A 12,230-nucleotide genomic window follows, 5' to 3' on the forward strand; every position below is an offset into this window, starting at 1 on the left:
GCTCCGCCTGTCATGAGGCGATTATCTCCAGTATTCTCTATAAGCCCCATGGCTTGTTGGCCTCTGATGATGCTGTGGAGCCATTAGCAGTGACTCCGTCTGAGCTCTCTGTCCCACCCCCAGCTGCCACAGGTGGGGCTCAGTCGTCCCCCCCCCCCCCCCACCTCCAGTCTCAGGTGAACTAGCATGTTTCTGACGCAGTGTATGAATATGTCATGGGAAGTACAAAACAGTTTGTTTATTTAAGTTTAAAGATGACTTAAGATTTGAATTAAAGTTTAAAAACTTGTCTGTGAGCCTCATGAAAGGCAGGGCAGCAGACAAGAGGATACATACCTGCCCTTGAGGAGCCATTGTACCTTTGAACAGGAAGCATAACAAGGCTGAGAGCTGAAAATACCCGTGCGGTTGCTCTGGATATCAGCTCAGGAAAATGATGTGAAACAGAATCACGTCCAGCAGCATCCTGCTATTTCTCATTACTGTGTTTGACTATTTCTGCATAATTCAGCATGAGGATGCCCTAGTCCCACCAGTCACTGCGTTACTGCATTAATGTCTCAGTAAATATGGATTATAAGTCTAAATATTGCAGTGATTTTGATCCCGCCCCCACCCTTCTGGGCACGGCTCTGCAGCCTGTTGCTGTTAGTTGTTCAAATGCTCCCACAATGTGATGTGTGTGTGATTTTTTTCGGTCCCCACAAGGATAACCTCAGTTTTATAAAAATCTGTGGCTGCAGTCAAAAAACTAAAAATACCAAAAGTCTTGTATTTTGTTTGATTACTTAGGTTAGGGCTGGGTAGGGGTTAAGGTCGTCATTGTTGGGATTAGGGTTATGCCCATAGAAATGAATGGAGAGTCCCCATAAAAATATGAATATGGGGGCTGTGTGTGTTTGTGCCCACGTGAGTGCGGCTTTGTGTGTGTGTGTGTGTGTGTGTGTGTTTGTGCCCATGTGAGTGTGTCTTTGTGTGTGTTTGTGCTCACGTGAGTGTGACTTTGTGTTTGTGTGTGTGTGTGTTTGTGCCCATGTGAGTGTGTCTTTGTGTTTGTGTGTGTTTGTGCTCACGTGCATGTGTGTCTTTGTGCCTGTGTGTGCATTTGTATTGAGGAACAGCAAACAGTGTAGATTTGCAGCTTCATCAGCCACTCACCTTTTTTCTCTTTTTATGTCATTTTCACTGGAGCGTAGCCGCAGTGCCGCTGCCTGTCCTCTTTCTCTTTTACTCCCATTGTTTAGCTACACAAAGCCCCCGTATCTATATCACATGCCCGCTGGGCATCGCCACGCTGCTGCCGGCCTGTCCCCTCCCACTGTTAACACTGGTCCACGTTCACCGAGTGCTGAAGTACAGGCCATGTGAGGCTGGCTCCGCCCATCTTACGGAGTCGAGTCGCACTCAGCACGTTTAGGATCGCCTCGGCCCACTGGACCTTGCCGAGGCTTCTAGCTAAGGAGGCTCCATCTGTGGAAAAATTAACCAGGGATTATTAATGAGTAGCTGTTAGCAGGACTGATGTTCATGGCTTTTAAGGCAGTTTAAATCAATCTGCATGTATCGCCTAACTTCCACCATCCATTTGTAGCACAAATTTCCTGGCCTCTATCTGCTCGTCTTGGACTGGCAAATATTCTGTTGTTGGCACAGAACGGCCCACTTTTCCATGTTGTCTCAGAATCTTGGGCATGTTTACATGTGCCACTGTAAACAAACCCTGGAATCTGGCCGGTCGGCATTTGCCAGTGCTGACTTAGCTCTCATCACGGTTCACTGGCCATAAGCACTGCAGGCCCCTGCTGCGTCAGTCTGCCTGCGCAGTCACTGGGAATATGCGCAGCCCTGCAGCAGGCCGTGGTGGGAAACGGCCGTTGGAGATGTGACGTACCGTTTGGCTGGCACGGACTGATGCCGTGAGCTTGCACCTTCAGGCGCCTGCCACACCTATCCAGGCGTGGTCACGTACCATGCGTCATGCCTCTGGATTGTGGGACTGTAAAAACTGTCTGTGAAACACCAGGTGGCGCTCTAGGCTTTTAGCTCTGGAGCTGTGCACAGGTAGACGCTTTGGGGGATGTAGCCTTTTAAATTCGCTGCTTATGTCTGAGGTGCTTTTAGTGCTGCTCTCTCTGCTTCCTGAAGGATTCCCCAGATTCTGACACACTCGCCTTGCTGTCTCCCTCCTTGGCTCAGCCAGTTTTCTGTCGTATGACTCCGCTTCCCCGCGTTTTTCCCTGAGTTGGACTGAACCGTGAGTTTTCTGGCTGCACGGCATACCGGCCCAGGCTGGCTTTCGGTGAGGTTTCGGCGTGCGCTGGATTCCCCGAACGGTCAAAGACAGAGCTGCTGCACGGCCACCAGTCTCCCTTAACCACACATCCAGTGAGGGATGCCAGTGAGCTTCACGCCAGTCCCCGCAACATGGTACGGGGCAGACGGCACCCTGGACCAGATGCCAGGCCGTCACTTGGCATCTGCCATCAAACAATGCCAGGAATTCACAGACAGCATGCCTAAATGTATTTTTTTTTAAACCGGAATACCTTGAATAAACTAGTACACAGAATAAAAGAATCCCCAGCACTGGAAGTGTGAGACTACTTTGATATCCACTACTGGGGAGATACTTATGTTTATGACTGAAAGGTACAGTCGTTTACACTTCTGTATGCTGCAAAGGAAACTAAATCAAAGTCTGTCAAGGAAGCAGCTACAGCAGATGTGCCCTCTGGTGACTCTAGGGGTGTGTCAGTGTTTGTCCCCCAGCAGGACAGAGATGACACAACTATCATTGGGTTCACTACTCATTCTTAAAGTGGGGGTGTTTGTGTCTGCATGTCCTGGTAGATCCTGGCAAACCTGGTTATGGAGACCCTTGTCCCAGAGCTGAGAGAGCCCATTGCTGCCCGACTGAAGGGAAAACCATTTGAGAAGCAGAGGAACTGGATGCTGGTGAGTTAGAGGTCCGACACACAAACCGAGAAGGTCCCACGACGCGGGCTGGTGGGTTCTGAGGAGATCCGCATGCTGCAGGCTTTTCTCCTGGTAAACGTTACATCTGATGCAGTTGGAATCAACGTCAAATACTGCTGGTGTGCTGTTCCTGTCTAGCCTCCTCTATGCCTTTATGCAGCACCAAGGTCTCATAGGAAATTGAGCATTAGAACACATGAAAGGTTCAACAGAACACACATATGAAATGGGAATGTCAACAATCAGTTAGAAATTTTTGCTGTTGTGTGAAAATCCTGCAGATTTAATTTTACATAAAATTTAAACATAGAAGTGCTGATGATGCTGGAGGGGTGATATTTTGCTGAAAAATGCAGATTGGGTGTTCGTGAGGCGTGCTGCACGTCACGGTGACCATGGTATAGAACATGCATGAAATTCCCCTTTCAAAGTGTCAGACATGCAGATTCCGGTGGACTCAGCAGGCGCCAGCTGGCGTGACTTTGGAGCAGGTTGGCGTGACCCTCGGTTCTTTCACCACCCAAGCCTGCTCATTTGGTTGGCACATGCTTTCTCTGCCTGAACCCAGCTTGCTTCTCGCACCCCCCCCAACCCCCCCACACCCTAGATCTCGGACGCCGTGTACAGCATGGTCCAGAGCCAGGTGGGGGCGCAGTACGAGGCAGTGGTGCAGAAGTGTGAGGCCAGTCGCCCCCTCCTGGAGGCCTCCATACGCACGGACATGGACCAGATCATCACCTCCAAGGAGCATGTCACCAACAAGATCGGCAGTAAGCCCCACAGGAGATATCGTCCGTGCTTGATCAATATGAATACCAGTATGAATATGACTCTTGAAACTTAAGTGCAGCTTCAACCATGTTTTGAGAGGGTTGTTCTTAGACATCAATCATGGAGATAATTGGATCTTGGAAAGAACATAAAAAGCCCCACCAACTATCTTGATCTTCAGTGAGCTGTTTACAGTTGGTTGGATGGGACGGTGTGAATTAGATCTTTGCAATCTTGCTCATTTGACTTCCTCTGCTGGCCCCTGGAGGATGGGCTCCCCCTCTGAATCTGGTTCCTCCCAAGGTTTCTTCCTTCTAGGGAGATTTTCCTTGGCACTGTCGCTTCCGGGCTTACTTACTAGGGGCTTTGGGCGGTTAATGTAAAGCGCTTGTTGTGAATGTACACTATAGAAATAAAAATGAATTGAAATGAATTGAATTGTACTACAGTTTCACCTGCCTGCACCCAGCCAGGTTTATGTCCTAATGGGCCGGGTGTGGTTCCCCTGTGACTCCAACCATGGAATGTGCCATCGATCTGCTGTTTTCACAAGCCTACCCACAATACACAGCTTTTTCAACCAGCTGATTAGAATAATTTCTAATGGAATTCAGATCATCCCCATAGGACCATCACTGTCTCGCTATCAGCTGAAGCTTTCACCGCTTTACGTGCCCTGTGGCATCTCACTCCGTCTTCCCTGGGCTTGTTCCCGGACACCTAGTGCCAGTTTTGTTCTCGTGATGCCACAGGAGAGTGGAATTTCGGCATTCCAAAAACACCTGTGTAAGTGGAAATAACACTGGAAATAAACACCAGACACTGGAACCTGTCTGATCGCTTGTACTGGTGGGAAAGTGTCACAGTGTATCCTTGCCAAACAGACCGAGGCCAGCAGTGGATAATAGTGATACTTTATTTATAGCCCCCTTACCCCATCCGGCTCTCCCTGAGACACACACAGCAAGTTAGGGGGTCACAGCAAAGGGCCACCTACAACACTCATGGAGCTGAGGGATTAAGGACCTTCCTCGAGGGTCCTTGGACCGTGGGCGTCGTTAGATCCGATCAGCCCTGAGTATTTTACCCCTAACGGCAGTCTTCCTTCAAAAAAAATAGTCAAGCCATGGGTACACTTGACTTAGCCCCTGATTTTTTTCAATAGCTAGAAACACCCCTGCCTTGGACACATGATTACTTTGCTATGGCTGGGTTTGAACTGGTGACCTTCTGATCACAGGCACAGAGGCTTAGCCTACTGAGCCACACCCTGCTTGAAGCAGGTTCCTCCATGTGCTCTGGATTCCTCATGCAGTTCAAAGCCAAGCAGCTAGACATTAGTCTGTGACAGTGTGAGTACATGTATGTGTATATGACTGTGTGTTCATGGGTTTATGTGCCTTGTGATGTTCAATCCCCAAATGCTATAGTGAGACCATCTGATCAGCCTCTGATGCTCCCTCAGCCCTGGTCATGCCCAAGGCCGAGAAGCTCCTGAAGGCCAGCATCCAGCCCTACATCAACTCCATCCTGGAAGCCCTGATGGAGCCCACCAGCCGCGGCTTCTCAGAAGTCCGGGAAGTGTTCTTCCGTGAACTGGTGGAAATGAGCAAGAACACACTCAATGGGGGCAGCAAAGAGAAGCTGGGCGAGGTGAGGGCCTGGCCACTCCTGACCGGACCTGTGGCTGTTCCCTGGGAATCTGCAGGCTCATGTTTGTAATGTGGGGAGCCACTGCAGTCACTACATTAGTCGTTACTTTAATAAGCTGAATGCTGCCCTCTTGTGGTATGATATGGGATTACACATCCCTCACCAGTGTTCCGCAGTCTTCAAAGCCATAAGAGAAGTAAAGAACTGTCATTATGTAATTCCTTGTGTTTCATGATCTCTGTCCAAGTCTCCCCACTTTCATAAATGTCTCACCGCCTCACCGTACCAGTCTTACTGCCTTTATCCCAGTTTCACTACCTCCATGTCACTCGCTGTCCTTTGGTCTCTAGCAAATGGAGAGGATCTCTATGCTGGCATTCCACCCAGTGAAGATGCAGAGCTGCTATGAGAAGGTGGAGAATCTGCATCTGGAGGGCCTCCAGCAGCGCTTTGATGTGTCCAGCACGTCCGTCTTCGTCCAGAGGGCGCAGATTCTCATGAGAGAGGTGAGATGTGTGATCTATATCAGTGACAGGCACGTCTTACTTCTTGTTTGTCTGAATTTTTGTGACTTCATAGAAAAGCCACCAAATAGCAGACTGAAAATTTTGCCCTGATGCCCCAGAGCGTTTTTGGCCTGGAAATGCTGTCTTATGTGGTACAAAAGAATCCTGATTATAATTTGATAACAAAAGCATCCTCAGAGCATGCCATGACATGGAAACAGCCTTCAGACTGTCCCCGTGCCTTTAGTGTGGTCTCCGCGACTCGCTGTTTTGTGTATCAGGGAGGCAACTGGTGCCGTTGTGATTGGGGAGCGAGAAGTGGGCACTCGCTCCGTCAGCGGAAACTGGCCCACTTTTTTCTTGCTTTGAAGTTTGAAAGGAATAAAGTGAGCCAAGTACGTTTCACTTCAAACTGAGGATGAATTGGCCCAAACACATACTTATAAGTGGTTGAAGGGAGACATTGGACATACAGGTTTGCTTTGGAGAATTAAGCCATTCAGCGAGGTGCTGTATTTGTGCGTGTGTGTGTGTCAGAGCATGTGAGCGGTGTGGAGCGGTGAGAATTTCCGCTCCTTGCTCACGAGGCTGCTGGCTCCGCCCGCTCCTCCGCTCTAATTCGCACTAACCAAAGCCACTTCACTCAACGCCGCTCCTCGCTCCACTAAAATTTCCTCCCGCTCCAGTCAAATCGCTCCATGCTCACTCCAGCCTTAATTAAAAAACCGCTCCGTGCTCTGACCAAATTCCGGCCGCTCTGCTCCTTGCTCTCGCTCCGCTCACATGCTCTGGTGTGTGTGTGTGTATGTGTGATGTTCATTCAGTAGGTGAGAGGGGAGAATGATGTGCTAGATAATGAATTACTCAACAAGGCATGAGTTTTGGCCACACTACACCCTTGAATCCAAAAGCCATGGTGCCCCCTTATGGCAGTTTATGGTAAAGCAGGTACATCATTAGATACCTTTACCTCTCACCCTGTATGTTTCTGCAGCAAATGGACAATGCTGTGTACACCTTCGAGCAGCTTCTGCACCAGAGTATGGAAGGCCAAGGCGGGGAGGATCTCTGCAAGACCATCCAGCGCTGTCAGGACCGGGTCATCAAGGTATGACAGCTTCACTAGTAAAGCCAAATGCTGGATTGGCTGTGTAGATGCACACATTGGACTATGAAGCTGTACTGTGTGCTCTCATGGACACCAGAATACCAGATTTCTGCTCCTGAAGTATTTCACAGTCAATTGCTTCAGTTTATATCTAGTAAATGGAATGAGCTCTGATAAGGTGGATATCTAGAAATGTTTAGACAAACAAGGTTTCTTAATTAAGCCCCTGCTCTCTTGCATTAGAAATATGACTATGACAGCAGCACAGTTCGTAAGAAGTTCTTCAGAGAAGCTCTTCTGCAGATCTTCATCCCATACATGCTGAAGCAGCTAACTCCAACTGTCACCCCTGTGAGTCTCGTGTTTTTTCAAGCCAAAGAGCCCCGACATTCCTGTCATGCTCTCCCAAGATATGGCATCGTCTCAGTTCTGACTACCTTCGTTATCCTTCTCCAGGAGCTGCCTAAATTCAAGGACCTGATCTTCGAGGACTTCTCACGCTTCATCTTGGTTGAGAACATCTTTGAGGAGGTGGTTCTCCAGTCCATCATGAAGGACATCATGATGGGTGAGTCTGAGTTCCAGTCTTTTAAGGGCAACAGCTCCTTCCCATGCTGCTGAGTTATTTTTTTTGTACCTCACACACCTCACGATATAGTTCAGAACTACAAAGCCTGTAAGACCAGGGCTGTCCAGGGCTCCTGCTTTTGTGGATTTCAATGTTACTCCTTCATACTCCATTCGGCAGGAGCAGGAGGTCCTATACTTGTCAATAACCTTTCTTCCATTTGTAACTTTGTTGTGTAACTGACCTACATCATCTCTCTGCATGATTAAAATACTCACACTTTCTGTGGTGTGATAGGCTGTGTGATTAACGCACTCACTATTCTGTGGTAGGCTGTGTGATTAATGCACTCACTTTGCTGTGATAGGCCGTGTGATTAAAAAACACATTGTGTTGTGATAGGCTGTGTGATTAACACACTCACACTTTCTCTGCTGTGATAGGCTGTGTGATTAAAACAGTCACACATTCTGTGTTGTTATAAGCTGTGTGTTTAACACACTCACACTTTCCTTGGTGTGATAGGCTGTGTGATTAACATACTCTCTTTTTGTACATGCAGCTGTGAAAGAGGCAGCTGTTCAGAGGAGACATAATTTGTACCGGGACAGTATCGTCCTGACCAACAGTGACCCCAACCTGCTTCTACTAGCGGACAGTGCCCCCATTGACTGGGGTAGTCAGTATGGCAATGAGAAGGACCGCACGGATGGCAGTGAGTCGCAGAAGAGGAGAAAGCAAGTGGTGTCCATGATTCAGCTGGATGGGACTCAAGTGTTACCCCATGAGTCCTGCCTGGAGGTTCCAGGGGTTTGTGACATTTCTGAGGAGGGCCAGGATGGCGACAGCACTGTCCCTGCCTCATCAGGGCCACATCAAGACAAAGCAGTCCCCCTGACCAATGGGACCAGCCAGCCTGAAGGCAGCCTGGAGAAGGCTATCGCCCCTACCCCTCAGGAGACGCGGCCCGGTCCGTCGAAAGCAGAACCTCAGCAGGAAGAAGCGAAGAAATCAGAGGGGCACGTAGAAGGATCCCCACAGGATGCTGCTATAGAGAGCGCCATAAAGGAGATAGAGAATGCCGTGAGCGGTGAAGAGCTTCTCTCAGAGGACGAAGGGCAGGAGTTAGCCAAGGTGGTGTCTATAAGCCCAGAGGCACACAGGCAGATGGGAGAAGACGTATCAGGGAGTCCACAGACCACGGTACCTGAGCCAGCGGCAACCAACCTCCATTCCCATGGCAACACCAGCGGCTCCGCCCACACAAATGAGGAGGTGGGAGCCAAGTCGGTCTCAGAAGGTCAGATGACAGACCACAGTAACTTGGTTACAGGAGAAGGATTGTCAGGGGAACAGGCCACATCATATCCTGCTGCTGGTGGAGAGGTTTGAGCAGACAGACACCACCCCCCAAAACAACAAATAAAACATGCTTTTACAGAAGAGACAGATGCTTAGTTTATGATTACCCTCTAAGACCTGTCTGGAAAACATTCGTTAAGAGCAATGATAAATCTACAGTTTATTTAGTTTGACATTTTACAGCCTGTACTTTTTCCTCACTTTCTGAAAATCAAGTATATTCCGAGTTTTGACGACTGCAGATGAACAGCAAAATCCCAAGCCAGGCTTGGCAGCAGTCAAGTCAATTTCATATAATCTTTTATACTATTATGCAAATATAGGCTTGATTTTGATTTGCGTTCCATCAACATCTGTGGCCACAGGATGCATTTATGAATCACTGCCATAATCCTGAGAAGTCGCAAGTCACATGCAGGATTTGTGAATTTTTCTGGTCTCCATGTGGTCACTGCTGTATCCAGAGACGAACAAAAGGCTGAGACTGTTACACTACAGGAGAAATAGGAGTCAACACCAATAAAATAAAAATTAATAAATAAAATGCCCAAATCCTTCTCATCTTCTCACCTTCCTCTGCTGCTGAGGATGAGGCCTATCCACGATTTAGAACATCATGAACTTGCAAGATCTCAAAGTTTTGACTAACTTCACCTAACTGCTAATTCCTTTGAAATGGAATTCCATATTGACCAGTACTAATTAGCCAATAATATCTTATATTGGCTGAATAACAATTAGTAAATTCACAATAAGAGTACACTGCATTGACCTTGCCTTTGGTGCAAACTGAAAACACTGAAAAATATTAATGGCATTGGATGTCATTATATCGTTTTGTGTTTTTTTTTTTTTTGTCCTTTCAAAGCTAAGGTTTCATTGCTCTATGGTCTATTTTATATATGAATACATAAATATTGATGATATTCTGCAAACATGCTTTTGCAAACACTATTTTTATGTCGCTGACTCCGTTTAGCTTTAAACTGCTTATTCTGCATTGTTCCACCCTGATTTGTGGCTAGTTAGTAAACAGAAAAAAACTGGGAGAGGATTTCCAGGAACTGGGACCAGGATTTCATTAGCAATGGCTCCATTAATAAGCAAAACACTCACCATTAGCAGGTAACCAGATCAGATTGAGGTGAGAGAGCTTTGGTTAGCATCTCCTCCCCCCCCCTCGCTTACCGGAAGCTGCTTTTTGCATGAGCTGGTTCGTGAAATTGTTCTTTGTTCTTTAGAAACTTTAAAAATGCAGGTTAATTTAGGGTAACTGCTATAATACCCTAAAGAAGGGTATTTGACCAGAGTACTTTTAGCAATTTAATCAAATGTGCTATTGGGTACTGGGAAAAACTCATATATTCTCATATTTTGTGGATCTGTTTTCCATCTGGGGGAGCCAGGTTTCCCACACTAAGGTCTCACTGTGCATTTTCAGACTCATACAGACTCACGCTGGGCACCCATCCACGGTACCCTCGCCGCTGTGGGTTTTCAAACGCTTTTTTCAACCATAACCAGATGCAACTGCTAGGAATAAAGGTGGCTGAAGATGAAAATATCTACTGAAAAGCAAAAATAAGGTTGCTTTGGAAAAACGTGTCTGACATTCAAATAACCCTCTAATAAAGTTTGATGGATGTTTATGCTGATGGGGCTCTACTTGTTGTTATGGTACAGTGGTTGATCATATGGGGTCTTTTATCTTTAGCCAGCACGTTTGCCTTGTACCCAAGGGGCCTTTTCTGTCCTGTTTTTCTCTGTACACAAGCAGCACATTTACTTCCTGTTCAGCTCCTATGAACTTCATATTTGTCTCTTAATGAAAACATAGCTGTTGAGCTGGGTAGATCTTTGCACGACTTTGAAAACCATTACCCTAATGTTTTATTTATTATTTTTTTGCACACCACGTCTGTGCATTTTTTTTACATGTCTAATGCAATTCTGGATGATATTGTTTTTTAAATATAAAGAATAAAAAAGTAATATGGATTTTAAAAAAAATGCATTTTCGTCATTGTGAGACAATTTCACAAAATACGCGGTTTCAAACAATCACTAAACAATAAAACATGCAGAAATCCTCAGAGGAGAATTGGAAATGAAACAAGTTTCCTGTAAATTGCTTCCAAAGAAGAGAACTTTGTCATAGATGTTTTCACAAGATAACTCCATGAAAAGCTCTGTAAAAGTAGAAATGTGTCTAATTCGCTGTAACATAACGTGAGTTAATTGGCTAGTAGTTGCCTTAACTGAAAAAATTCACTCCAGTCAGAGAAAAAAGTTACTAACGCACTATATACATTGCAATAATGTATGGCATGAAATAAACTTGTAACTATATAATTTAGTAATACAAATAATAAACCTTAACATACCGTTCACACTTCCTGTTATGGCTGAGTGTGCACCTGACGTCAGTGGCTGAGCGTGCAGTGTCGGCCCTTTTGGAATTGTGGGAGCTACACACAAGGGCGTAACTTTGGGTGGAACATTGGGGGGGTTGAGGTCTCCACCCATTACGAGGGAAACATGGTTATTTGGGGGGTTGAATTAGCTGGTTTTGATTTATGGGGGGGGCTACAACCCCCCGCCCCATACTGCAGCCAGAACAATTTTCTACATACAAACATTGACGGCCATTCTCGCTAAAAACACAGCCGACGGCTTCTCCGGGCAGCAAAGAAGTTTCCAGCCCTAATCCATCTCTGATGCCCACTAACCTAAACATTATAAGTTGGCACGGAAAGGTATGAATTATCACAGACAACCTGGTGTTTTAAATATAGCCTTTAGCGAGTTTTGTAGAGAGAGAAGAGCAGCCCATGTCATGCCAATAATATCGAGCCAACTGTGAAGAAGTGGTTTTTAAAGGGAAAAGAAAGCGGTGAGTTGAACAGGAATGACAGGAATCAGTACTTAGAGCGAAAACTGTGTGTAAAAAGCTGCCTTTTTATTAGAAAGAAAAAAAAATGTAAAGTGAAGGGGGAATGATAGGTTTAAATTTCTCGCGAAATGGAGCGCCCCCTGGATAAAGTCAAAGTGAGAAAAGCTTACAGCACCAGGTATTCCCAGGCGGTCTCCCATCCAAGTACTAACCAGGCCCGACCCTGCTTAGCTTCCGAGATCGGACGAGATCGGGCGTGTTCAGAGTGGTATGGCCGTAAGCGAAGGAAGCTGCCAAAAACAGTCCTTTCGTACCTCACGCAGCTACACACCGGTTAGTCGCATTGGATCCTCCTACTGGCTTTTTATCTGACTGACACTGCAGCCCCACCAT

General features: G+C 46.6%; 1 protein-coding gene and 1 non-coding gene across 2 annotated transcripts in view; one reads left to right on the top strand and one right to left on the bottom strand.

Annotated features, from left to right (window-relative positions):
• Positions 1-10,599, top strand: part of niban2b (niban apoptosis regulator 2b) — a 34,780-nt gene extending 24,181 nt beyond the window's left edge. The window contains exons 7-14 of the mRNA XM_072706907.1: positions 2,851-2,955; positions 3,584-3,746; positions 5,213-5,400; positions 5,751-5,906; positions 6,901-7,014; positions 7,258-7,365; positions 7,471-7,582; positions 8,145-10,599. Coding sequence (XP_072563008.1) covers positions 2,851-2,955; positions 3,584-3,746; positions 5,213-5,400; positions 5,751-5,906; positions 6,901-7,014; positions 7,258-7,365; positions 7,471-7,582; positions 8,145-8,974 — 1,776 coding nt within the window. The 3' untranslated portion in view covers positions 8,975-10,599. The remainder of the gene's footprint in view (positions 1-2,850; positions 2,956-3,583; positions 3,747-5,212; positions 5,401-5,750; positions 5,907-6,900; positions 7,015-7,257; positions 7,366-7,470; positions 7,583-8,144) is intronic.
• A 1,401-nt stretch (positions 10,600-12,000) lies between these two features.
• Positions 12,001-12,119, bottom strand: LOC140587781 (5S ribosomal RNA). Its single transcript, XR_011989426.1, has one exon. It is a non-coding gene; the product is annotated as a 5S ribosomal RNA (ribosomal RNA).
• Between the last annotated feature and the right edge of the window lie 111 nt (positions 12,120-12,230).

The sequence above is a fragment of the Paramormyrops kingsleyae genome, chromosome 2, assembly GCF_048594095.1.
Source record: "Paramormyrops kingsleyae isolate MSU_618 chromosome 2, PKINGS_0.4, whole genome shotgun sequence".
NCBI lineage: Eukaryota > Metazoa > Chordata > Actinopteri > Osteoglossiformes > Mormyridae > Paramormyrops > Paramormyrops kingsleyae.